The 24564-nt window shown below is 51.6% G+C and overlaps 2 protein-coding genes across 6 annotated transcripts in view; one reads left to right on the forward strand and one right to left on the reverse strand.

Moving 5' to 3' along the window:
• LOC105465388 (ubiquitin specific peptidase 39) overlaps positions 1 to 24564 on the forward strand; it is an 87667-nt gene that overhangs the window by 41581 nt on the left and 21522 nt on the right. Inside the window, exon 14 of one of the 3 annotated variants that reach the window (XM_071077006.1) lies at positions 3831 to 3949. The exons of the other annotated variants lie outside the window; for them this stretch is intronic. The gene's annotated coding sequence lies outside the window, so the exon portion shown is untranslated. Of the gene's footprint in view, positions 1 to 3830; positions 3950 to 24564 lie in introns of those variants that run through there. 3 annotated transcript variants of the gene reach the window in all.
• LOC105465387 (surfactant protein B) lies at positions 4385 to 13447 on the reverse strand. 3 transcript variants are annotated; one of them, XM_011713823.3, is made up of 11 exons: positions 13343 to 13447; positions 12909 to 13036; positions 12370 to 12441; positions 11881 to 12006; positions 11117 to 11281; positions 10786 to 10875; positions 9180 to 9363; positions 8865 to 8998; positions 7551 to 7631; positions 6966 to 7057; positions 4385 to 5203 (listed from the first exon to the last, which is right to left on the reverse strand). In XM_011713823.3, the coding sequence occupies exons 1-10, from the start codon at positions 13443 to 13445 to the stop codon at positions 6995 to 6997; spliced, it is 1146 nt and encodes a 381-aa protein (XP_011712125.2). In that variant the 5' UTR covers positions 13446 to 13447; the 3' UTR covers positions 4385 to 5203; positions 6966 to 6994. The 3 variants fall into 3 exon arrangements, with proteins under 3 accessions (XP_011712125.2, XP_011712124.2, XP_011712123.2); XM_011713822.3 differs by having other exon boundaries at positions 6976 to 7057; positions 11093 to 11281; XM_011713821.3 differs by having other exon boundaries at positions 11093 to 11281.

A 24564-nucleotide genomic window follows, 5' to 3' on the forward strand; every position in this document is an offset into this window, starting at 1 on the left:
CACTCCAGCCTGGGCGACAGCGAGACTTCCTCTCAAAAAAAAAAAAAATATATATATATATATATGTAATATATATATTTATAATATGTATTATATATAAAAAAATATATTTTTATATATATATATTTTTTGGGATTAGCAAAGTTTGAAAGATTGTTAATTCCCCAGTTTGGTGAGAGTGGAAAGAGGCACTTGTTTTCTGTTGGGATAGAAATTGGTATGGCTGGCACAGAAGCCCAGATTGATAATCCAGCCTCTGTTAAAAGTAAAGGTGTCAGACCGGGTGCAGTGGCTCACGTCTGTAATCCTAGCACTTTGGGAGTCCGAGACGGGCAGATCACGAGGTCGGAGATCAAGACCATCCTGGGTAACATGGTGAAACCCGGTCTCTACTGAAAATACAAAAAATTAGCCGGGCGTGGTGGCGGGCACCTGTAGTCCCAGCTACTCGGGAGGCTGAGGCAGGAGAACAGCATGAACCCGGGAGGCGGAGCTTGCATTGAGCCGAGATTGCGCCATTGTACTCCAGCCTGGGCGATGGAATGAGACTCCATTTCAAAAAAAAAAAAAAAGTTAAGGTGTCCCCCCCAAATTTCACGTCTTGGAATTGATTCTAAGAAGACAGTCAGACAAAGATGTAAGTGCAAGCATTTTTATTCTTCGCAAATCATTGATAACAGTTGCTTAAAAAAAGAAAGGGCCAGCCATGGTATGTGAAGCCTGCAGTCCCAGCACTTAGGGAGGCAGAGGCAGGAGGATTGCTTGAACCCCAGAGTGATTGCACCACTGCACTCTAGCCTGGGAGACAGAGCTGTCATGTGGCAATTAGCAATAATAATAGATACTTACATTTATTGACCTGAAAAGGTTATTGTTAAATGGATAGTGCAGGTTACAAAGCAGCATGTGTAGGATGTTTCCAGTTTTGTAGATCTGCTGTATCTTTTTGTATATGTGCGCAGAAAGCTTTGGAATTATAGATAATAACGTGTTAATAATGATTATGTTGTGGATCTAAAATTTCAGTTATTCATTATGGGGACATAATGTAATAGTCTTTATTTCTCTGTAGCTGAACTCATTTTGGCTCATGAGCCCTCAAAACATATTCTTTCCATTTCGGAATAACTCGTTCCCTTCTTAATACTCAGCCTCTCTTGGCTGACTCACCACTGAATCCTCCTTCCCCTTTCCCTGGGAATGATTTACAGATTGCCCTGTGGTGAGAAGAGGCATTGGGGACTAAGCATTCCCTGGCCGTCCACGTTTCTCTGGAGTGTCTCTCGTCTTGCCTGATCATCATCTTCTTGTGCCATCGTTGCTACACATCTGATTTCTGCTCATCTCAAGATCCACTAAATCTGTCACAGATTCATCCCCAGCCATGGGCTCTTACGGGCGCACCATCTTGTCTAGAGCCAATTCTGACTGCCTGTAGGTCTGTGGGTTGAGGTTGCTCTTCTGCAGCCACATCATGTTGGGGACACTCTCTGTGAGGCAGACCTCAGGCCAGCTGCCTACCTCCATCCCTCAGGCTAGCGTCCTCACCCTTTCTGATGTCCTGTGAGAGGCAGGCTTCTCTTAGAAGCCCACACCCTGGAAAGTGAAGAGTAAGTCCCCTCCTCTTGGGCTACTCCTGGGCTACTCCCCTCCTGGGACTTCTCTTCCCCTGCCTTCCTAAGGGCAGGGGTGCAGCATGTTGGACACTTCTCAGGGACCCTAGGAGTCTCAAGTGTAGCCACTTCCTGTCAATTCTGTCCTCCTACCAGCCGGTCAACTCTTTTTAAAAATTATTTATTTGTTTTTGAAATAGGATCTCTCTGTGTCGCCCAGGGTGGAGTGCAGTGGCATCATCACGGCTCACTGTAGCCTCGACCTCCTGGATTCAAACAATCCTCCCACCTCAGCCTCCTGAATAGCTGGGACCACAGACACATGCGAACACGCCCAGCTAATTTTTGTATCTTTTATTTTTTTTCTTCTTTTATACAGAGTTTTACTCTTGTTGCCCAGGCTGGAGTGCAGTGGTGCAATCCCCACTCACTGCAACCTCTGCCTCCCGGGTTCAAGCAATTCTCCTGTCTCAGCCTCCTGAGTAGGTGGGATTACAGGTGTGCGCCACCACATCCAGCTAATTTTGTATTTTTTTTAGTAGACATGTGGTTTCACCATGTTGGTCAGGCTGGACTCGAACTCCTGACCTCAAGTGATCCACCCACCTCAGCCTCCCAAAGTGCTGGGATTACAGGTGTGAGTCACCGTGCCCAGCCAAATTTTTGTATTTTTTATAGAGATGGGGTTTTGCCATGTTGCCCAGGCAGGTCTTGAACTCCTGGGCTCAAGTGATCCTCCTACCTCAGCCTCCCAAAATCTGTTGACTCTTGACGTCCTTTTGAGTGAAGCCTCCTTTTTCACTATCAGGCACTCATTCCCACTCCTATTTTTGGGATAAACTATTAATGCCTCCCCTTCTTCAAAGATTGGCTCTTCATTGTCCCAATCAAGCTTTTTAATTTTTATTTTTTAATTTAATTTTAATATTAATTTTTAATTTAAAACATCCTTTTCTCTCAGAGAGTTGGATTTTATAATTGAAACAATGGCTTTAAAGACAGTAGTTAGCTATAGGTTTACAAATGTCTACTTAAAAGTTAAAATCTAGGAGCCAATGAGTTGTGTGTCTCATCCCTAGCCCAAGAGCAGGCTGCATAGACAGCTCTTCCTGGTGCTTGAACCGTGGAGGCTTGGAGCCAGAGGCTGCGGGGAGAGGACTGAAAAAGCCCCAAGCTCAGTGTCAAAATACACACCCTGCAATAGCTCTCTCCTGGGCTTGGTGGGATTGTGGGTGTCACGCGCGTCCCTGTGAAGAGACCACCAAACAGGCTTTGTGTGAGCAATAAAGCTTTTTTTTTTTTTGAGACAGTCTCGCTCTGTAGCCCAGGCTGGAGTGTAGTGGCACGATCTTGCCTCACTTCAAGCTCCGCCTCCGAGGTTCACGCCATTCTCCTGCCTCAGCCTCCTGAGTAGCTGGGACTACAGGCGCCTGCCACCATGCCTGGTTTATTTTTTGTATTTTTAGTAGAGACAGGGTTTCACCGTGTTAGCCAGGATGGTCTCGATCTCCTGACCTCATGATCCACCTGCTTTGGCCTACCAAAGTGCTGGGATTACAGGTGTGAGCCATCGCACCCAGCCTGCAATAAAGCTATTTAATCACCTGGGTGCAGGCGGGCTGAGTCCAAAAAGAGAGTCAGCAAAAGGTGGTGGGATTATCATTAGTTCTTACAGGTTTGGGATAGGCAGTGGAATTAGGAGCAGTTTTTTGTGGGCAGGGGGTGGATCTTACAAAGTACATTCTCAAGGGCTGAGAGAATATTACAAAGTACCTTCTTAAGTGTCGGGAGGGTGTATAGTACAAAGTACATTCGCAAGGGTGGGGGAATATCACAAGGTTCATTATTGCAAGGGTGGGGAGGGTGTATTGTCACAAAGTCAACTGATCAGTTAGGGTGGAGCGGGAACAAATCACAATGGTGGAATGTCATCAGTTAAGGCAGGAACTGGCTATTTTCACTTCTTTTGTGAATCTTCAGTTGCTTCAAGCCATCTGGATGTATAGTGCAGGGCACAGGGGATATGATGGCTTAGCTTGGGCTCAGAGGCCTGACAGTGGATAATTTCCACCCTCTTTTTGTCTGTAGTTTCTGAATTTCTTACAAGAAACATGTATAAGAAATATGACAAAAGTTATTTTATAAATAAAGGGACACTTTGAGGCTTTTCAGTCTTTAAAAAAGCTAAGGCTTATTTGGGTTTTTGTTTATTTTTAGATTTTTGGTGTCCTCACGACCTCACCTCATCCCATTGAGTAGAGACTGGGAGGGGAGAGCAGCAGCCGGAGGGCAGGCTGGGAGCCCTTGTGAGCAAGAGGAGCTGTGGATACCTGCTTCTCTGCCAAGGGAGAGAGTGAGGTAGGCCCGGGCCTACTGACTTCAGGGTGAGGCCACAGCTACTGCAGCACTTTTTATGTATTTATTTACTGAGATGGAATCTTGCTCTGTCACCCAGGCTGGAGTGCAATGGTGTGATCTCGGCTCACTGCAACCTCCGCCTCCTGGGCTCCAGTGATTCTCCTGTGCTCAAGCGATTCTCCTGCCTTAGCCTTCTGAGTAGCTGGGATTACAGGCACGCGCCACCACACCCGGCTAATTTTTTGTATTTCTAGTAGAAACAGGGTTTCACCATGTTGGCGAGGCTGGTCTTGAACTCCTGACCTCAAGTGATCCTCCTGCCTCGGCCTCCTAAGGTGCTGGGATTACAGGTGTGAGCCACCACGTCCGGCCATACTGCAGCACTTTAAAGGACGGTGTCTTTTTCTTTCTCATACAAGAGAATAGGACTTTATTAGCATTGGTGCAAGCATTGCATTACACAGGAATGGGTCCCTAGTGTGCACAACCCCAGCTGGGCTTTGAGCAGATAAATCACAGCAGAAATAGAATCGCCCTAGGACTTTCAATCAAAAGCTGGAAGTCCACCTTACAGAAAGACAAAAAGAAAACCCCTTTTTATATCTTAACAAAGCGACAGCTCTCAAGCAGCAGAGCATCTCGAGGAAGAAAGCTTGCCTGGTCGCCATCTCATCATGCCAGAGTGTGCAGTGTCCACCCTCGACCACGCCGGAGAGTTGCTGATTTTTTGAAAAAGCTTAACTTAACAATTTCTGATGTCTATCTTTTAGAGTTCTATATGTTCCCATTTTTTATTCTTCTGAATTTTGAATTACAAATAGCTGTAAAAGCCAGTCTTTGAATGCATGGGGGTGGGTGTGAGGCAGGGCCCAGCTTCTACTCCCTGTCCTGTGGAGCAGTGGCTGGTTTCTCCTGAGCCTAGCCCTGGGAGGTTGTGGTAGGCGTGGAGGCTGCAGAGCTCCTCCAGATGCTGCCCTTGCTGTGCCTCACACCAGAGAGGATGGAAGTGGCTCTGGCGTCGGATTCTGTTGAGCTGAGACAGACAAGGCTGACACAGGGCTGGGGGCCCGTGGTCCACCAGTGGAAGTGACTCCCGAGGAAGGGCGGCGAGGAGGGTGGTGTGGGATCTGAGGCTTCTTTTCAGTGTGGCAGCTGTCGAGGGCCAGGGAGCAGGGGGAAGAGCCTGGTCACCATGGTCCCAGAGCCCGTCTCACTTGGCTCTTCCTTTGCAGCTGAGGAGAATGAGGACCAGAGAGGGACTGTGCGTGTGTCCTGCCTGGGGACCCACAGCCAGGTGATAGCAGAGTTGGGTTTGAAGCCCAGGCCTCCCATGCCAACCCAATGGTCTTGCTGTTTCAGCAGGGAAGGCCGGGAGCCTGGGAGCTGGGAAAAGGTGACTGCCCGGCTCCTGGTGACTCCCCACCCCCAGGTCCCCAGCTGTCATCAGAGGGGCAAGGACACATTTAACTGGTTCCTGTGGGTCAGGTCTGAGTGGGGGAGGACCTCCCCTCCCCACTGCCTCCCACAGGGGCTTGTGATTCAGGGTTTCAGGAACAGGGCTGGCTCCCCTGCCTCAGATGGAAGAAGTGGACTTGGCTGTGAACTCCAGGAAGGCAGGGCTCAGCCATGGCCCTTACCCTAGGATATGGCCTGGCCACAAGCAGTCACTACATTTTTTTTTTTTTTTTTTTTGAGACGGAGTCTCGCTCTGTTGCCCAGGCTGGAGTGCAGTGGCACGATCTCAGCTCACTGCAACCTCTGCCTCCCAGGTTCAAGCAGTTCTCCTCCTCAGCCTCCCAAGTAGCTGGGATTACAGGTGTGTGCCACCACATCTGGCTAATTTTTTACTTTTTTAGTAGATATGGGGTTTTGTCATGTTGGTAAGGCTGGTTTTGAACTCCTGACCTCAAGTGATCCACTCGCCTCGGTCTCCCAAAGTTCTGGGATTACAGGTGTGAGCCACTTTGCCCGGCAAAGAAATACCTTTTTTTTCTTTTCCTGAAACAGAGTTGTGCTCTGTCACCTAGGCTGGAGTGCAGTGGCACGATCTCGGCACACTGCAACCTCCGCCTCCCAGGTTCAAGTGATTCTCCTGCCTAAGCGTCCTGAGTAGCTGGGATTACGAGCGCCCACCACCATGCTCAGCTAATTTTTAAAAATATTTTTAGTATAGACGGGGTTTCGTCATGTTGGCCAGGCTAATCTCGAACTCCTGACCTGAGGTGATCCGCCTGCCTCGGCCTCCCAAAGTGCTGGGATTACAGGCGTGAGCCACCATGCCTGGCCTTACATTTTTTAAAATGAGGGAACGAATGAATAAATGACCATCATATTAGGGGCTGGCTCTGAACAGAATTGTAAAGTGGACCAAGCTTGTGCTCAGGGTCACCTTAAGCCCACGGTCGCTGTGTCCTGCCCTCTCAGGGCCATTTCCCAGCCCCCAGGCACCTGTTCACAGAGGCTGCATCTGGCCCTGCCTCCACCCCTCCGTCCTAAAGTGCTCCTCTGACTTAGAACATGACAGTCAGGGAGAGAATGTGCCTCAGGAGGGTGGAGTCAGATGATCACGGCCTTCCTGGCATCTGAGGGGAGATAGCTTTGGTAGCAAAGTGTGATTTTCTCTGAGCCCAGGAAACCTTGGCCTTGGTCGGAATACATTGAACCCTGAGGGCCATAGAGTCCCTGGGGCAAGCTCTGAGGGGGAGGCCTGGGACAGGGCGGGGCAGGGGGAGGGGAGTGGGGGAAGTGGGTGGGGAGCTGGGGGTTGGGGTTACCAGGGTTCTAGGGGAGGGGAGTGCTCAGGGTCCCGGAAAGGGCGTTTTCCTGATGGCGCACCAGAAGCCCTCAGGAGCCTCCAGCTGCGTGGTGAGAGGGAGGATGGAGCAGCCGGCAGGAGTAGCTGCCTCTTCCTGCTTGGGGAGCAGAAGGGCCTCCCATGCCGTGATGGTCAGGACTTGCCCCCTTCTCTCCCCGCAGCTGGGGGCCTGGACTCACCTGGACTCACCTGGACAGCTGAGTTCTCATCAGAGGTCGGGGCTGTGGATACACTGGAGAGGGCTGGACGTGGTCCCACACACCCCGAGAGCCTGTCACAGGGACAGCACCAGGGCTGAGGCCTGGGGCCCCTCGGCTCCCCACACTCAGCTCTTCCGGAAAAGAAGAGCACTCACGCCACCTCCCGCCTAGCGGGTGCTCCCAGTGTGACTCTGGAGACCCCTCGGGTCACTCCCTGAGCCACAGGCCTTAGGGTTTAGAGCCTGAGGAGGTGAGATTTTAACTCCAGAACACCTACTTTGTACCCCTACCCCACCAGCACACACTGGCCAGGGAACACAGCCCCATCCCATAGTGGACATCCAGCCGCACTCCTCAGGCCGTCCCTCCCTTCCCATCCCCTTTTTCCATACTGTCATGATTTTCTACATGGAAACAGTGAGGGGTGCCTCCCAGTCTCTGGCCTATGCACCTGGGACCACCTTGGACCCAGGGGAGTGGGGCCTCTGAGGATCACGGGCCCAAAGGGTGGGGGTTCTGGGAGCCGAGGGAAGTCCTAGGACCAACTGGGAGGGGTGGATGTACCTGGCAGGTGGTGTGGGCATCCCAGTCCCTGGACACCAGGGTCAGCAGCTGGGGCGTGTGCCGAGCCACAAATTGCTTGCACTGAGGAAGGAGACACATAGCTGTGGAGGGGACCCGGGCCCTTTGCAGGACTCTCCTGTCATGTGGTCCTGGCCTCTCCACTTCTCTGGATCACTTTAGGGCTCCCTTCTGACTCCTCCATCAGCCCTCACTGAACAGCTCTGGCTGCAGTTAAAACCCTTAACAAACCGGAGCTGGCTGAAATGGAGGACTTCCATCAGAAAAGCAGGCGATGCTGGAGACGGAGGACTGAGGCAGAGGGGTGGAATCTCAGCCACCACCCTCCTCTCCCTCTACCTCCATTTCAGTTCTAGAAGGAACCTTAATGTTCATCTGGTCCTTGATACCAGACGTGATGGGCAGTGGGGAGGCTTGGGAGTTGCTGAGCAGGGAGCACAGTGTGGACAGCTGCCTCCTAGGAAGAGCATCAACTGGCTTGCCTGAGGACAGGATCTTGCTTTAAGAAGGGAATTTCCTGTCTGGGTGCAGTGGCTCACGCCTGTAAACCCAGCACTTTGGGAGGCCAAGGCGGGCAGATCACTTGAGGTCAAGAGTTCGAGAGCAGCCTGACCAATAAGGTGAAACCTTGTCTCTACCAAAAATACAAAAATTAGCCGAGCATGATAGCACGTGCCTGTGATCCCAGCTACTTGACAGGCTGAGGCAGGAGAATCTCTTGAACCCAGAGGCAGAGGTTGCAGTGAGCCAAGATTGCGCCATTGCACTCCAGCCTGGGCAACAAGAACAAAACTCCGTCTCAAAAAAAAAAAAAAGCAGGGGATTTCCTGTCATTGACTGAGTATTGGCAGGGGCCCTAGGACCTTCAAGCCCAACCCTCTCCTTTTGCAGATGGGTTTGTCCTGAGTGAGTTAAACCTTGAGGAGTGTGGGAGCAGTAATGGGATCAGGACCCTGGAGAGAAGGCCAGTCCCTTTCCTGGCTCGAGCTGGCCCTGGCATTACTCATTTCCTAGTAGATAACCAGGCCTCTGAAGGCTTGCCTGGTGCTCACTCAGCCCGTGAAGGGGGCCTGCTGGTCTCTGGAGCCCACAGCCCTTTGTCCAGAGGTGACTCCTAACCCTTAACAGGCTCTGCCCTAACTTACAGTCCCACCATTGTCTGCCCTACATCCTGCCTGCCTGTCTGCACTCCATTCTCACCCATCCTATGTGTCTCTGGCTGCAAAGCCTTTCCTGGGCTCAGGCTTCCACCTTGAACAGGCGCTGACCACAAGTCCCCATGTGCCTGCCCTGTACCTTTTCCCTGTCCAGCCAAGAGCTGACACAGGCCTGGAGCAGTGCCTGTGGTATGGCCTGCTCGCTGCTGTTCCTGGCCTGGGTGGTCACAGACATGCAGAGGCGGCACTCAGAGTCTTGCGGCAGCCATTCTCCTGTGGGCGACCCCAGAGACGTGAGCGTTAGGGGGAAAGCAGGCAAGGCCACCCTGAAGAGGCGTTCGGTTTCTGTCCTTGGTGCATTGCAGCGGGACCAGAGAGGGAGAGCATCATGCAGGGGCAGGGTAGGGGGAGGAGGAGAGCAGGCTTTGGGCTAAGGAGGGGGCAGTGGGTTCACCTGGGCCAGTGCTGTCATCCATGGAGCACCGGAGGACGAGGCCGCAGACCAGCTGGGGCAGCATGCGGCTCAGCAGCATGTCGAGCAGGATGACAGAGTAGCGTTCAGCCAGGCACTGGCAGATGCCACCCGCCACCAGGGGTACCACGCGGCACACCTGGGCCACTGCCACAGCTAGCACACCCTGGGGTGGGGGCGGAGAGAAGCCAGCATGGGGTCTTCACTTGGCAAGCCTCCACTCTCTGCCGAGCACCCAGCTAGGCACTTCCTACACATTCCTTCATTCTCTTCTAGAAGGGAGGGCAAGACTATTCACAAATAAGGACACTGGGGATCAGAGAGTCCAAGGGATGCAGGGGACTCACACAGGGTCGCTGAGTGTAGGAGCCAGCTTCAGACCTACGTCTGGTCCCAAAGGCTGTGGCCCACAGCTAGTGACTCTCAGACTGATATGCTGGACCTGACTTTCCCCCAAGGCTTGAGATTCAGCTGCTTGCCTGACTCTCCTCTCCTGCACTTTACACAGGCATCTTGAACTCAACATGGCCAGGAGGGAGCTCTTTTTTCCTACTCAAACCCGTTTCTTGTTGAGTCTCCCCATCTCAGCTGCTGGTATTACAGAGGGTTGGTTGCTCTGGCCAGTCTGTAAAAGTCACTGTGGAGTCCTCCCTGGTCCTCACACTCCAGCATCCATGCCCAAGTGCAGCGGGTCCACCTCCCAAATGCGTCCCCAGACCAGCCCTCAGCTCCGTCCCTGTCCCATCACCTCTCACTGTGATCTCTGCAGTCATCTTTCTTTTTTTCTTTTTTCTTTTTTTTTGAGACAGTCTCGCTCTGTCACCCAGGCTGGAGTGCAGTGGTGCAATCTCGGCTCACTGCAACTTCTGCCTCCTGGGTTCAAGTGATTCTCCTGCCTCAGCCTCCCGAGTAGCTGGAACTACAGGCACCCGCCACCATATCTGGCTAATTTTTGTATTTTTAGTAGAGACGGGGTTTTGCCATGTTGCTCGAGCTGGTCTCCTGGGCTCACATGAACCACCTGCCTCAGCAGGAACCTCACCTGCTACCTTGAGTCTGCAGTGGCCCATGTGACCCCATCTGGGAAAGGCTGAGAGGGGAGGGCCTTTCCTCATTTGGGCTCCATTTTGGGGCAAGGTAGCCCTGGGCTGGTGGGGCCATTGGACAACAGCTACTGCAGGTCTGGAAGACTCCAAACTGGACTCAGGCAGAGATGGGGAATCTATCTGTGGAAATTTCCCTCTTGAAAGATCAAAGCAGCTTTTCTACAGGGACCTCTGGGGATCCTTCTCCATCAGTTGGTGAGCTGCTGGAGGACAAAGCTGCATCTTGTCCATTTTTGTACTTTGGCACCTGGTGTGGCACCTCCATACAGGGGGGGCTTAATGTTTGTTGCATGAACTGTAGGCCTGGTACCTACCAGGCCTGAGCCTGAGCCCCAGGGTCCCTGGGTGGGGGCAATGCACAAACGGTTCTCTCCCCTCCTAACTTCTGGCAGCCAGCTGGGCCCTGATGGGGGTGTGAGTTGGGAGGGAGGTGGGAGCTGCAGGGGACCCTCCTGGGCTCTGTGTGGCCTTGGATGCCTCACCTTGGGAATCATGGCTTGGATCCGCTTGATCAGAGCCTTGCAGAGCCAGCAGTAGGGGAGAGGAATGGGGAATTGCTGCTCAGAGAGATCCTGGGGAGAGAATCCGGTGGAGGCCAGGCTGGGTGCTGGGAGAAGAGTCCTCCAGGCTCTCCTCCCCTCCCTTTCTCTCCCTCCTCCCTTAGGCCCTGCCTGGAGCTTCCCATCACCTTCCCGGCTCTGCCTCTTCCAGGGCCCAGTGCTCATGGGCTTCAGAGGTGGCTCTAGCCCTCCGGATCCCCACTTAACTGGCTGTGGGGGCCTCCCTCACCTGTGTGTGATGCCCAGGCCTCACCTGGAGGGCCCCGGGCAGCACGGGGAGGACCAGCTTGTCCGGCAGAGGGTCTGGCAGAGGGTCCCACAGAGGTTCGGGCAGGGGGTCTGACATCCCTGACTCCTGCTCTGGCTCTGGCTGCCGGGATTTGCACAGGCCCAGGTGCATACAGATGCCCTTTGAGTCCTGGGGCACAGCACAGGGTGGGAGTGTTAGGCTATGGGAGGGAAGCCCACCCCTGTTCATGCTGGCCCAAGGGCTCAGGGACCAGGACCACTGGAATGGGAGGAAACAGGCCTAGTGGGGGTGCTGTGCTTTAGAACTCTATGTGGGGAGACAAAAGGCAAAGATGGGGCTGTGTGGGGACTTTAAGGGAGGTGGCCGGGATTGCATGTGAATGAGCATGAGCATATATGTGAGCATGAGTAAGTGTGTAAGCATGTGTGTGAGTGAGAGTGTAAGAGTGTGTGAGCGTGCAAGCCCACCTATGAACCTGAACCTGGGAGGCTGTGGTCGGGTGCATGGCTGAAGGGCACTTAGTTTCCTGGGCCCTTTGTGGGCAGAGTGTGTGTGTGTGTGTGTGTGTGACCAGCTGGGGTGCTGTGTGTGTGCTGTGTGTGTGTGTATGTGTCTGACTGGCTGGGGTGCTGTGTGTGTGTATGTGTCTGGATGGGGTGCTGTGTGTGTGTGTCCACCCGGCTGGGGTGCTATGTGTATAACTCCCCATGGGTGGTCACAGGGGCCTGCGTGGGGAGGCAGGCAGGAGGTGAGCTTGCAGCCCTCACAATCTGGTTCTGGAAGTAGTCGATGACCAGGGGGAAGTAGTCGTCGAGTACTTGGTTGCACTGGGGCATGAACAGCTTCAAGGGGAGGACGTTGCACTCCTGCTCCAGAAACTTCCGCATCGTGTCCTGGGAGGCCAGAGCGGGCTGTCAGCTGGGCCTCTCTGAGGTCTATGCCACCCAAGTCCCTGGATACAAGGCCCCACCAGGGCAGACCTACCCCTATTCCCCCAGGGCACTGGAGTTCAAGAGTTTCATGGAGTTAAGTAGTTGGGCACATGTAGGGGCCCTTCCCCTCAGGAAGGACCATCTCTGGCTGTGCTGTTGAGCTCAGGGCCAGGACCTACTCCCAGCCAGGAGGAGCTGGGAGTTCTCAGGCACCCAGGCCTCCTCCTCAGCCTGGAAATGGCCCCTTTAGGGGGCTCACCTCTTCCCTGCTCTGTCCCTCATCTCTTGGGCCCCAATCTTCATCCAGGATCTGGGCCTCATTACCTGGAAAATGGACTCCTTGGCCATCTTGTTAAGGATGTGGACGATGTCCTCACACTCTTGGCATAGGTCATCCTGGGGAGGGAGGGGGCCCCCAGGTGGAGGACACATGAGTGGGGGGTAGGCTCCCAGCTCCAATGGGGAGGCTCTCTCAGGCAGAGGCCAACAGAGCACTCCAAGGCACCAGCGGCTGCCCACCAGCCCATCTTGTCCCAACTCATCCATTCCATTTTATTCATCCCATCCCATCCATCTCTTCTATTCATCCATCCCAATCCATCCATTGTTATTCTGTCATCCCATCCCATCCCATCCCATCCCATCCCATCCCATCCCATCCCATTCATCCGACTCCATCTATTCTATGTCATCGTATCCCATCACATCCATCCCATTCCATTTCATCCTATCTCATTTCATCTCATCCCATTCCATCTCAACCATCCCTTAGGGGGGCTCCACTCCCCTCCTGCCCATTCAGAGCCCACCCAGCACCCTTCATCTCAGACCCCCAGTTGTTGTGCATCCTTGGTGGTACTCACGGCTCCCACATGTCCCCAGACTTCTTGTAAGCAGTGCCCTAGGGCTCTGCACTGCAATGCTTGCTCCAGGCTTTGGCACCAGAACTCAGGGCCCTGGGCACAGGCCAAGGATGAGGTGGTCCAGGCAGCTGTGGTTCGGGGCCAGACCTTAGTCAGGATCCAGGCTACATACCTGGCATCCTGATTTCACCCAATCTCTAGACCCAATTTTGCTGGGAGCGCGAGGCCATTAAACATGTGGGTGTCAGACAGCTCTGGGTTCCACCTGCTCCCGGACCCACCAGCTGTGTGACCTTGGATAAGCTCTGAACCCTCTCTGAGCCCCAGCTGCCTTGTCTTTAAAATGAGGACAGACTTGGGATAATGCCTAGCACAGAGCAGTGCTCAGTGAGTGGTGGAGCTGCCTAGGACAGGGGAGGCTGGGGCAGACTCACCAGTGCCTGGGCCACAGAGCGTGGGCAGCAGCAGCAGCAGCCACTGCAGCAGGTGTGACTTGGCCATGGTACCTCTGCAGCCTGGATACCCTGCTTGGGGCATGGCCCCTTATAGCTGGGTGGGGCATAGGGGCTCTGTGGGAGTGGCAGCGACCTCAGTGTTTGTCTTTGCTCTGAAGAGCCCTTCAGGTGCTTGATCCCACCTTTTCCCAGCAGGGACGCTCCTGCCTGCCTTACCACCTGTCCTGGCTGATGGCCTGTTCCTGCTTCCTTTGCTCCCTGCCCGGACTCCCATGTTGCTGGACTTGTGTCTTCCTCCAACCAGGGGCTTTCAAGCCTCCATACCTGGTCTCACCTCTCCAGGCCGTGGGAGGGAAGCTGAGGAGGGTGGGGGGCCTCTGGTTGGGGGCAGCCTTGGTGTTCCCCTCCCATCCCCTCCCGGGGCCTCTGGGGCCCCCTCTACTCTTGAGCAATGCTCTTGAGAGCTTCCTGCCTGGCTCTTAACCCAGGCTCTTAACCCCTGGAAGGGCAGACCTAGGACACTCTCACCTCCTCCTTACCTTTGCCTCTGGAAAAATCTTCTGGTTCTATGGACATAAGATTTGCGTTAGTCAGAAGAATATTTACATAAAACAGAAAACAAAATACCCTGAGTCAGAGACAAGATTTCTGTGCCCCTGGAGTGGCTCCCAGACAGCCCTATACAGGAAGTACTGCCCATGGACCCTGGGGACTCCTTCAGGGTAGGGGCTGGGGCATAGCTGCGATGGTTCAGCAGAAAGAAACTGTCCTCTGCAGCTGCAGGGGCTCTCAGGCAGGGCCCCCACTGGCAGAGCATACTGGAGAAAAAGCTCACAGACTGAGGGAGACAGAGGATATTTTGAGTGGAAGAAAGAGAAAGTTAGCACATTGCTATCACCCCAGCTGTTGTGATCAGTTTATCTGATCTCTGCAGGAACCCTCTCCCTAGTGGAGGCTCACAGGCCCCTATACTCAGAAGCACTACAGTGCTCTTGGGGGTGGACAGGGCAGGAATTCGTACCATGATGAAAAGAGTTGGGGCTGGGCATGGTGGCTCACTTCTGTAATCCTGGCACTTTGGGAGGCTGAGGAGGGAGGATCCTTTGAGCCCAGGAATTTGAGACCAGCCTGGCCAATATAGTGAGACTCCATCATTACAAAAAAAATTTAAAAATTAGCCAGGTGTGGTGATGCATGTCTCTGGTCCCAGCTACTCAGAAAGCTGAGGGAGGAGGATCGCTTGAGCCCACTAGGTCACGGCTGCAGTGAGCCATGATTACACCACTGCACTCCAGTCTGGGAGTGCGAGGCCATTAAACATGTGACTGAGCTGAGGGTGTCCTGGCTCCTGGTCCCTGGGATGCGCGGTCCCCCGGCACAATGTTGGCCAAGTAACAGAGACTCTGTCTCAAAAAAAACAAACAAAAAAAGGAATTGGATACAAGGTGGCTATTGACACACTCAAGGTTACCCAAGGATTATGTAGTTTCTGTTGGCCTCAAGCGCTTGTCAGTACAACAAACACAGCTGCCATCATGGGAGTCCACCAAGACTGTGTAAAAATGTGTAACCAAAGATTGGGAACTGAGTGACCTTGGTAGAACCTCAGGAAGGTGGAACTGAAACATGCGTGTTATTCAGTATGTGTTTAAAAAATGAGTGAGTGGTATCTGGTTTGGATACAATCAGGACAGGCTGCGCAAGAGAGTGGGGATTTGTGGCTGGCTGCCTCCAGGGCTGTATTCGTCAGGGTGGTCCCACTACCATAACAGAGAGCCCTCCAGTCTATTGGCTCCTGCATGTTTCTTTTTCTTTTTTCTTTTTTTTTTTGACACGGGGTCTCACTCTGGCACCCAGGCTGGAGTGCAGTGGCGCGATCTTGGCTCACTGCAACCTCCGCCTCCCAGGCTCAGGTGATCCTCCCACCTCAGTCTCCAGAGTAGCTAGGACCACAGGCGTGTGCCACCACGTCCGGCTAATTTTTTCTCTGATATTTTTGGTAGAGACAGGGTTTTGCCATATTGTCCAGGCTCGTCTTGAACTCCTGAGCTCAGGCGATCCACCTGCCTCAGCCTCCCAAAGTGCTAGGATTACAGGCATAAGCCACTGTGCCCGGCCACATGTTTCCTTCTTTTTGTTTTTGTTTCTTTTGTTTTTTTTTGAGGTAGAATCTCACTCTGTCGCCCAGGCTGGAGTGCAGTGGTATGATCTTGGCTTCCTGCAACCTCCGCCTCCCGGGTTCAAGCGATTCTCCTGCCTCAGCCTCCCAAGTAGCTGAGGAGTACAGACACCCATGATGACGCCCAGCGAATTTTTGTATTTTTTTAGTAGAGACGGGGTTTCACCATGTTGACCAGGTCGGTCAAAACCATACCTCACACCCTTTAGGACGGCTATTATGAAAAAACAGAAAATAATATGTGTTGAGAGGATGCGGAGAAATTGGAACCCTAGGTGCTTTGCTGCTGAGAATGTGAAATGGTGCAGTCACCGTGGAAACCCATGTGGAAACCCTTGTGGAAACCCATGTGGAAAAGATTTTCTACAAAACAGTTTCTGAAAAGTTTGAATATTGAATTACCTTCAGACCCAGCAATTCCATTCCTACATATGTATTTTGAAGAGCATGGAAAACAGGTACTGGAACAGATATTTGTATGTCAATTTTCATCGCAGCATTATTCATAATAGCCAAAAGGTAGAAACAACTCAAGTGTTCATCCACGGACGAATGGGTAAACACACTCAAAGGAATATTATTGAGCCTTTTTAGGAAGGAAATTCATCTGGGCGCAGTGACTCACACCTGTAATCCCAGGACTTTGGGAGGCCAAGGTGGGCAGATCACGAGGTCAGGAGTTCGAGACCAGCCTTACCAACATGGTGAAATCCCATCCCTACTAAAAATACAAAAATTAGCCAGGTGTGGTGGTGCATGCCTGTAATCCCAGCTACTCGGGAGGCTGAGGCTGGAGAATCGCTTGAACCTGGGAGGCGGAGGTTGCTGGGAACTGAGATTGCGCCACTGCACTCCAGCCTGGGCAAGAGAGCAATACTCTCTCTGGGGGGGTGGGGAGAGGAAAAAAAAGGAAAGAAATTTGGACACATGCTACAACATGGACGAATCTTGAAAACATGATGCTCAGTGAAATAATCCAGTTACAAAAGGACAAATATTGTGTGATTCCCTTTATAGGAAGTATGCAGAGTAGTCAAACTCGTAGGGACAGAAAGTAGGTCAGAGGTTACCAGGGGCTGGGGAAGAGGGAACAGGGAGGTATTGGCTAATGGAAACAGGGTTTCTACTTGGGATGATGAAAAGTTCTGGAGATGAACGGTGGTTTTGGTTGCATAATGTGGGGGTGTGCTTGATGTTCCTGAGCTGTACACTTAAAAATGGTTAAGACAGTATTACGTTATCTATAGTTGTATATTTCATCACAATTGAAAAAGAAAGGGGAGGAGAGAGAAATAAGCCAGGCTGTGGGTGGAGAAGAGTCTTGTTTTTCTTCTTGACTGTGGAAAATGTGAGGCTGTCAAGTGTGGGACTTGAGACACCTGGGGCCGGGACAAAAGAGATCAGCCAAATGGGACAGCTGGTATTAAAATCTCTATTATGTCCTCTTGCAGAGATGCACGGAAGAGCAGATTCATTTTAGTTCCTTTTGTTGTATTTTGGGCTGCATTCTTCTGACACTACTCGGGGCCTGAGCCTAAGGGCCCATGACTTTCCTCCCCTCTCCTATCCCCACTCTTCACAGTTGAATTTATTTGAGTGTAATTTCTATTTCTGGGGTAGAACCAACCCATGAGAAATACAAGGCCAGTGCCCTCGGGAGGCCTCATGGTAGCAGCCTTTCCTAGCATAGCCCTATCTTATGTCTTACTTTCTTTCAAAAGAAGGAATTTCTCCATGGGAAGGGGTAGGGAGGTAGGGCCCTTGGCAATGAAACTTACAGTTTCACAATTCATTCGTTTGACCAAAAAATGGTTAATGAGCTAGGAGTTGGGATGACAACGGTCACTGCCCTGGTGGACTTAATATCTATGGGGTGGGGGCACAGACCAGTAATCAGAGTGGAATACCACCCAGGCCTGGAGAAGGAGGGGAGACTCTGGGGGAGATGGGGCAGCTAAGGGGAGACTTGGGGAGACGTAGAAATTGGTGCGGTCAAATGGTGGGGTGGGATTGATTGAGGAGGAATTCCAGGCAGATAAATAGTTCATGCAAAGGCCTAGGAAAAGAGAGAGCATGGGGCTGGTACAGGGAGCGTTCACCACTCTGCACCACAAATAGAGGTTCAGAGTGTTGGGGAGCTTGGTAGAGAGTGACAGCCAAACCCACATCTCCTGCTCCCTGGTCTGTATCTGAGCAGCCCGAATAGCTGTGGCCCTGAACATCTCTGGGGACTGGGATCATCTCTTTTCCTCCCTCTGTCTCCCCAAGCTCAGCTGGATTCTATTAAGAACAGCTGGTGGGAGGAACTGGCAATGTTGACATTGACCTTCCTTGAATTCCCTTTTCTTTATGCTGCTGTTGTGGGCTGAATTGTGTCCTCTAAAAGATATGTTGATGTCCTAACCCCTGGCGTCTGTGACTGTGACCTTATTTGAAATAGAGCCTTTGCAGGTGTAATCTATTTAAGATGTGGTCATTAGGGTGGGCCCTAATCCAATGACTGGTGTCCTTAAAAGAAATGGAGATTGGGGCACAGAGGGAGTGCCATGTGACTATGGAGGCAGAGATTGGAGTGATGCGGCTGCAAGCCCAGGAACACTAGGGATTGCAGCAACTGCCAGAAGCCGAGGAGAGGCAGGAAGAGGTTCTTCCCTACAGCCTTCGGAGCGTGCATGGCCTGGATTTCAGACTTTTGGCCTCCAAAGTCGTTAGAGAACACGTTTCTGTTGCTTGAAGCCACCCAGCTTGTGGTGCTTTGTTCCAGCAGCCCTAGGAAATGCATGCAGCTGCCCACCATATTTGCAGCCCATCCGTGTTGCCCCTTCCCTACACCAAGATGTGAGGCTCTGTTTTCCAAATCCAAATTGAACACTGGACATATTGGATTTGGGGCAGGCACAGTTCGAGTCACTCTTGCTGTGCATGAGTTCTATGACCAAAAAGTGATTGCAGTAGAGGCCTTGGGGAAGATCTGAGTGTTGAATCTCAGTGCAGAATATTCCCTGAGTAAGTGTCCCAGATGGGTGACATTTGGTTCCTGCATCAGGGCTGTCCTCTTTCACCATCTGTCAGATGTCCGTTCCCCCAGGGCCCTGATGAAAGCTCACTGTTCATCTGCCCTGCCAGGAATGTCCTTTCCCTCTGTCCCTAACTGGACACTCCCTGCAGGAAGGAAATGTGCTTGTCTGCTCATGGCTGATTCAGGCCCCAGCATGGTGCTGGGAACATAGTGGCTGCCTAATCAACCAACTGCCATTCCTTCTTTCTTCGTCGTTAATGGAACCCAAGTTTTGTTCTGGTTCGGAGAGCTGATTCTGTGGCCTCACTCTGTGGACGCATCGTGATCTGGCCACGCCATCTCCGTTTGCTGGTAATTACTTAGGGTAAGCGTGTGTTTGGGTTCTGGTCAACCAGACTGACACAAGTTGGCTGGGGGCAGCATGGTGGGGGATCCTTCCGGGGAATGTTTTCATCCCGGTTAAAGCAGACAGATGAGAAGTGCCTGTTTTTTCTTTTGGACATTCCCGTGCAAGGCTGGGATGTCGAAACCATGGCAGCCATCTTGCCCCAAGAAGGGGGAGACAGAAGAAGTACTGAGAAGGAGCTCAGAGCCCTGACATGGCCAAGATGCTGATATAACCAATCCCGAGCCCTTATTGTTCTGTTTATATAATTTCTACTTGGATATTCTGTTATGTGCAGCCCAAATAATCTCAATCAAAGGCAGAAGGAAGGAAAGACAGAAAGAAAGAAGGAAAAAGAAAAGAGGGAGGGAAGGAAGAAAGGAAGTTAATTTGTACTTTGCATCCTTTTTGTGCAGGTTAAATTTCACATCCTCCAAGGAGGTCTCCCAGTTTCCCCTGACCTGGAACCCAATCTCTTCCCTCTTGCCATTGTACTATCTGTCCTTTGGGAGAGCTCTTAGCACTGCCAGACTTTGACTTGGGTGTCCATTTGGCCTGGAGGCTACAACTTGAGCCTCTCCCATGCCCCCTCCTGGATGCACACACATTTGGTTCTGGCCGGTGTCCTCCTGCTGTAGTAGCCTGCTGGGAAGGAGCATGGGAGCCTGGGAGCCTCTTGGGAGAACCTGCTCTCGGAGTGCAATGGCGTGATCTCAGCTCACTGCAACCTCCAACTCCTGGGTTCAAGCAACTCTCCTGCTTCAGCCTCCTGAGTAGCTGGGATTACAGGCGTGCACCACCACACCCGGCTAATTTTTATTTTTATTTTTATTTTTTTTTGAGACGGAGTCTCACCCTGTTGCCCAGGCAGGAGTGCAGTGGTGTGATCTGGGCTCACTGCAAGCTCCGCCTCCTGGGTTCATGCCATTCTCCTGCCTCAGCCTCCCAGTGGCTGGGATTACAGGTGCTCACCACCACGCCCGGCTAATTTTTTGTATTTTTAGTAGAGACGGGGTTTCACCGTGTTAGCCAGGATGGTCTTGATCTCCTGACCCCATGATCCACCCACCTCGGCCTCCCAAAGTGCTGGAATTACAGGCGTGAGCCGCCGCGCCCAGCCTAATTTTTATATTTTTTAGTAGAGACGGGGTTTCACCATGTTGGCCAGGCTGGTCTCAGACTCCTGACCTCAGGTGATCCGCCCACCTCGGCCTCCCAAAGTGCTGGGATTACAGGGCTGAGCCACTGTGCCCGGCCCGGGAGCTGACCTTTTTATGGCATTTGTCATCTACCAGCCCAGCCCTGCCCCTTCAAGTAGAGCCTGGGTTCCAAGAAAGGAGAGAGCAAACAAATCTGTTCCACTAACAACTTCAAGGGACCCTTCTGAAGTTCAAGTTGTTTGACTCTGGCATTGACTCCATTTTTAAATCCACATTGGTATAACCTGAAGAAGTAATGGTTCCATTCATTTATTTATTTCTATTGTTTTTATTCAATTATAAAAATATATACTTGGCAGTGTGCCAGGCACTAATCCAGGCACCGGAGAAATGGCAGTAAACCAACCAGATAATGTGCTTCGTTTCAAGGAGCTTCCCTCCTAAGTGGGTGCTGTTCATGAAGACAGGTTTGTTCCTCATTGACCCCTGCAGCAGAAATTGCATCTAATGATATCTTCAGCTCTTATCACACCCTTGATGGGACTTTGTCCATAGTTGGGGCTCAGAAATATTTTCTGAATTCAAGTAGTCCTGATATATTAACCCCATTCAGGACAAGCTTAATGTAAGAATTTGCTCAACATGGCACTTTCATATTTTATTCAAAAGCCAGAAATATCTGAGGGCAAAGGGAGAACTAAAAATAACTTTCAGGCTTTCTTAAAGCTGGTAAGAGAAGATTTGACCTTGGGGAATGTATTTATTGTTTTTGTGTTAATTAGTTAAATTGTGATTGCAAAAGTAAGTGTATCTGGCATTTTTATGTTACAAAGCAGAGATAACTTGAGGCAAACTGACCTATAGGAAAGAGAATTTTCACTTGAACCCAAGAGTTCGAGGTCAACATAGTGAGATTCTGTCTCAAAGAGAAAAGCAGGAGCAGGATTTTTCGTTCATGTAATTGAAAAATCTGGAAGTTGATCAAGTAGTTGCTGGCAAAGTTTATCCATGGGTGCAAATCATGTCACCAAGATCTGGCTTCTCCCTGTGCTCAGCCTCTGCTGTCTGGACCCTCCAAGTCTTCCTCCATAGCAGTGAAAAGGCTACAGCTCTTCCAGATGTCACAGCTTCATCTACGTTGTCCAAGCAGACAGTGGGACTTGTCTGGTAGCTCTAGTGCTAGTCTCGCTCTGTTGCCCAGGCTGGAGTGCAGTGGCACGATCTCTGCTCACTGCAGCCTCAACCTCCTGGGTTCAAGCGATCCTCCCACCTCAGCCTCCCAAGGAGCTGGGAGTACAGGCACCTGCCAGCATTCCCAGCTAATTTTTGTATTTTTAGTAGAGACGGGGTTTCACCATGTTGGCCAGGCTGGTCTCAAACTCCTGACCTCAGGTGATCCTCCCACCTTGGCCTCCCAAAGTGCTGAGATTACAGGCATGAGCCACCATGCCTGGCCTAGCATATTTAAATTTTAATGCACACTGCCAATAGGTATCCCAAGATGTCATGTTGACTTCATCTCCTCTGAGCAGTGTAGAAGAGAGTGCCTTTCTCCTGACTGGAATTGTGAATCTTTTTCTTTTTTCATTTGTGGTAAAATACACATAACCTAAACTTTGCATCCTAGGCCAGGAGCGGTGGCTTGCGCCTGTAATCCCAGCACTTTGGGAGGCCGAGGTGGGTGGATCACCTGAGGTCAGGAGTTCAAGACCAGCCTGACCAACATGGTGAAACCCTGTCTTTACTAAAAATATCCAAATTAGCTCGGCATGCTAGCTGGCGCCTGTAATCCCAGCTACTCTGGAGGCAGAGGCATGAGAATTGCTTGAACTTAGGAGGCAGAGGTTGTGGTAAGCTGAGATCGCGCCACTACACTCCACCCTGGCCGACAGACAGTGAGACTCCTAACCATTTCCAAGTGTACATTCAGTGGCTTTAGGTACATTCACATTGATGCACAACCATCACCACCATCCATCTCCAGAATGCTTTTTACCTTTCCAAGCAGAAACTCTGTGCCCATGAAACACTAACTCTCCTTTCCCCCACCCCCTGACAATCATTCTACTTCGCATCTCTAACTCTCCTTTCCCCCACCCCCAACAATCATTCTACTTCGCATCTCTAACTCTCCTTTCCCCCACCCCCTGACAATCATTCTACTTTGCATCTCTAACTCTCCTTTCCCCCACCCCCTGACAATCATTCTACTTCCTGTCTGTATGATTTTCACTGTTCTATGTCCCTCCTGGAAATGGACTCATATAGTATTTGTCTTTTTGTGACTGGTTTATTTCACTTAGCAGAGTGTCTTTTGGGTTCATCCATGGTATCATGCATCTCATATAATTTCCTTCCTTTTAAAGGCTGTGTGCATATACCACATTTTGTTTGTGGAATTGTGACCCTTTTAAATGTCCCTAAAATTGCACCTGTTGACTGTAGCTGCGCCTATAGTTTGTAGCTGGAGGACATTCCTGCCCATTGTTGGTTTCTGTTCCTTTCTGCCTTTCTGGCCCAGCCTCCAACTGCTCGGGTCTAAGGAGATAAGAGACCCACGCAGGCCTCTGGCAGAGGCTGGATCTCCTTTCTGCAGGAAATGCTTCAGGCCCCTCTTCTTGGTCTCTCCCTGAAGTAAGAGGCCTCAAGTGGAGTCCTGAGGGGCATGATGAGGGCTTGCCTGGAACAGGTGCCAAGTGTGGAGGGAAAATGTGGATCCTGAGGAAGGCATCTTGAGGCAGGAGCAGAGAAGGCCCAGTGGGCACCTCCTTAGTTGAGCTGCCTTAGGACAAGGGAGCAGTGATGGTGGCTTCAACAGGAGAAGAGAAGCTGATTCTGACTGGAAGGCTTCCAGCTGCCATTCCTGCAGGAACAAGTGTTTTCCCAGGAAGATGGGGTCAGGTCGCTGAATCTGGAGGGTCCTGGCTCTGTGCTCAAGCACTGTTCCAGGCACAGGGTGGGTGACAGAAGGGGCAGCAGCCCTGCTCTCACCAAGCCACCTGTCTGAGAAAACACAACAAAGGCATTCCTTCAGCCACCAGGAGCCTCTGTCTCCAGGAAATTACCACGAAACCCCTAAGTGTAGTGGCTCAGGGCCACAAAGCTTCGTCCCATGCCCAGGCTCAGGCCCATCACGTATGGCCAGGGACTCTGCTCATCACAGTCACCCTGGGGCGCAGGCTGACTTGCGGTGGTCATCTTGAACACTGCCCATCATCATGCCAGGGGAAAAGAGAATTATGGGGTCTCTCCCTGGCTGTTAAATGTTCCAGTTGGGAAGGAACAGGCTTAACTTTTGCTCAGGAAGTATCCTGGCAGGGCGCCACCCCCGCCTTAACCCTCACACCCAAACACAAGGCTGCCAGAGAGTGCAATTCCGAGCAGGACCGGGAGGTGGCGCCCGGGAGCCAGGTAGCGATGCACCGCCCTGGGCAGCGCGATCCCCACACCTTGCCTCTCGCGGACTTCGCTGCACCCCAAGAAGTTGCGACAGCTTTTTCTGCTGAACTAAAGGAACACCAGAGGGTCCAGTCTCTCGACACCCCAGGGCCCATCTACCTGTTGAGGAAGGCGCTCCTTCATTACAGGCGGCAGCACAGCGTATCTGGGCTTTACAACATTTTAATTTCCCTTCCCCTCCCCTCCCCTCCCCTCTCCTCCCCTCTCCTCCTTTCCCCTCCCCTCTCCTCCCCCTCCCCTCCCCTCCCCTCCCCTAATTTTTCTTTTTCTTTTTCTTTTTTCTTTTTTTCTTTTTTTGACGGAATCTCACTCTATAGGTCTATAGGACAGGCTGGAGTGCAATGGCACGATCTCGGCTCACTGCAACCTCTGCCTCCTGGGTTCAAGCGATTCTCCTGCCTCAGCCTCCCAAGTAGCTGGAATTACAGGCATGAGCCACCACACCCGGCTGAGTTTTGTATTTTTAGTAGAGACCGGGTTTCACCATGTTGGCCAGACTGGTCTCGAACTCCTGACCTCAGGTGATCCGCCTGCCTCGGCCTCCCAAAGTGCTAGGATTACAGGCGTGAGCCACCGTGCCCGGACAAGCTGTTCTTTCTTACTGTTTACACTCATTTGTAATTTTTTTTTTTTTTTTTGAGATGGAGTTTTGCTTTGTCACCCAGGCTGGAGTACAGTAGCACAATCTCAGCTCACTGCAACATCTGCCTCCCAAGTTCAAGCGATTCTCCTGCCTCAGTCTCCCAAGTAGCTGGGATTATAGGTGCCCACCACAACACCTGACTAATTTTTGCATTTTTAGTAGAGGTGGGGTTTCACCATGTTGGTCAGGCTGGTCTCGAACTCTTGACGTCAAGTAATCAGCTGGCCTTGGCATCCCAAAGTGCTGGGATTACAGGTGTAAGTCACCATGCTGGGCCCACTTATTTGTAATTTGATCATTGTCTTCTCTCCCACAAGAAAGTAAGTTCCATGAGGGCAGGCCCCATGTTCGTGTTT

Source organism: Macaca nemestrina, chromosome 13 (genome assembly GCF_043159975.1).
Source record: "Macaca nemestrina isolate mMacNem1 chromosome 13, mMacNem.hap1, whole genome shotgun sequence".
NCBI classification, from domain to species: domain Eukaryota; kingdom Metazoa; phylum Chordata; class Mammalia; order Primates; family Cercopithecidae; genus Macaca; species Macaca nemestrina.

What these genes read in the sequence shown, in the direction of transcription:
- LOC105465387 (XM_011713822.3), bottom strand. Translation starts at nt 13,445, where the DNA reads ATGCCCCAAGCAGGGTATCCAGGCTGCAGAGGTACCATGGCCAAGTCA. An exon ending in GCTCTGTGGCCCAGGCACTG is followed by an intron (nt 13,037 to 13,342) that starts GTGAGTCTGCCC and finishes CCCGAACCACAG; the next exon opens with CTGCCTGGACCACCTCATCC. An exon ending in GGATGACAGCACTGGCCCAG is followed by an intron (nt 8,999 to 9,179) that starts GTGAACCCACTG and finishes GGTCGCCCACAG; the next exon opens with GAGAATGGCTGCCGCAAGAC.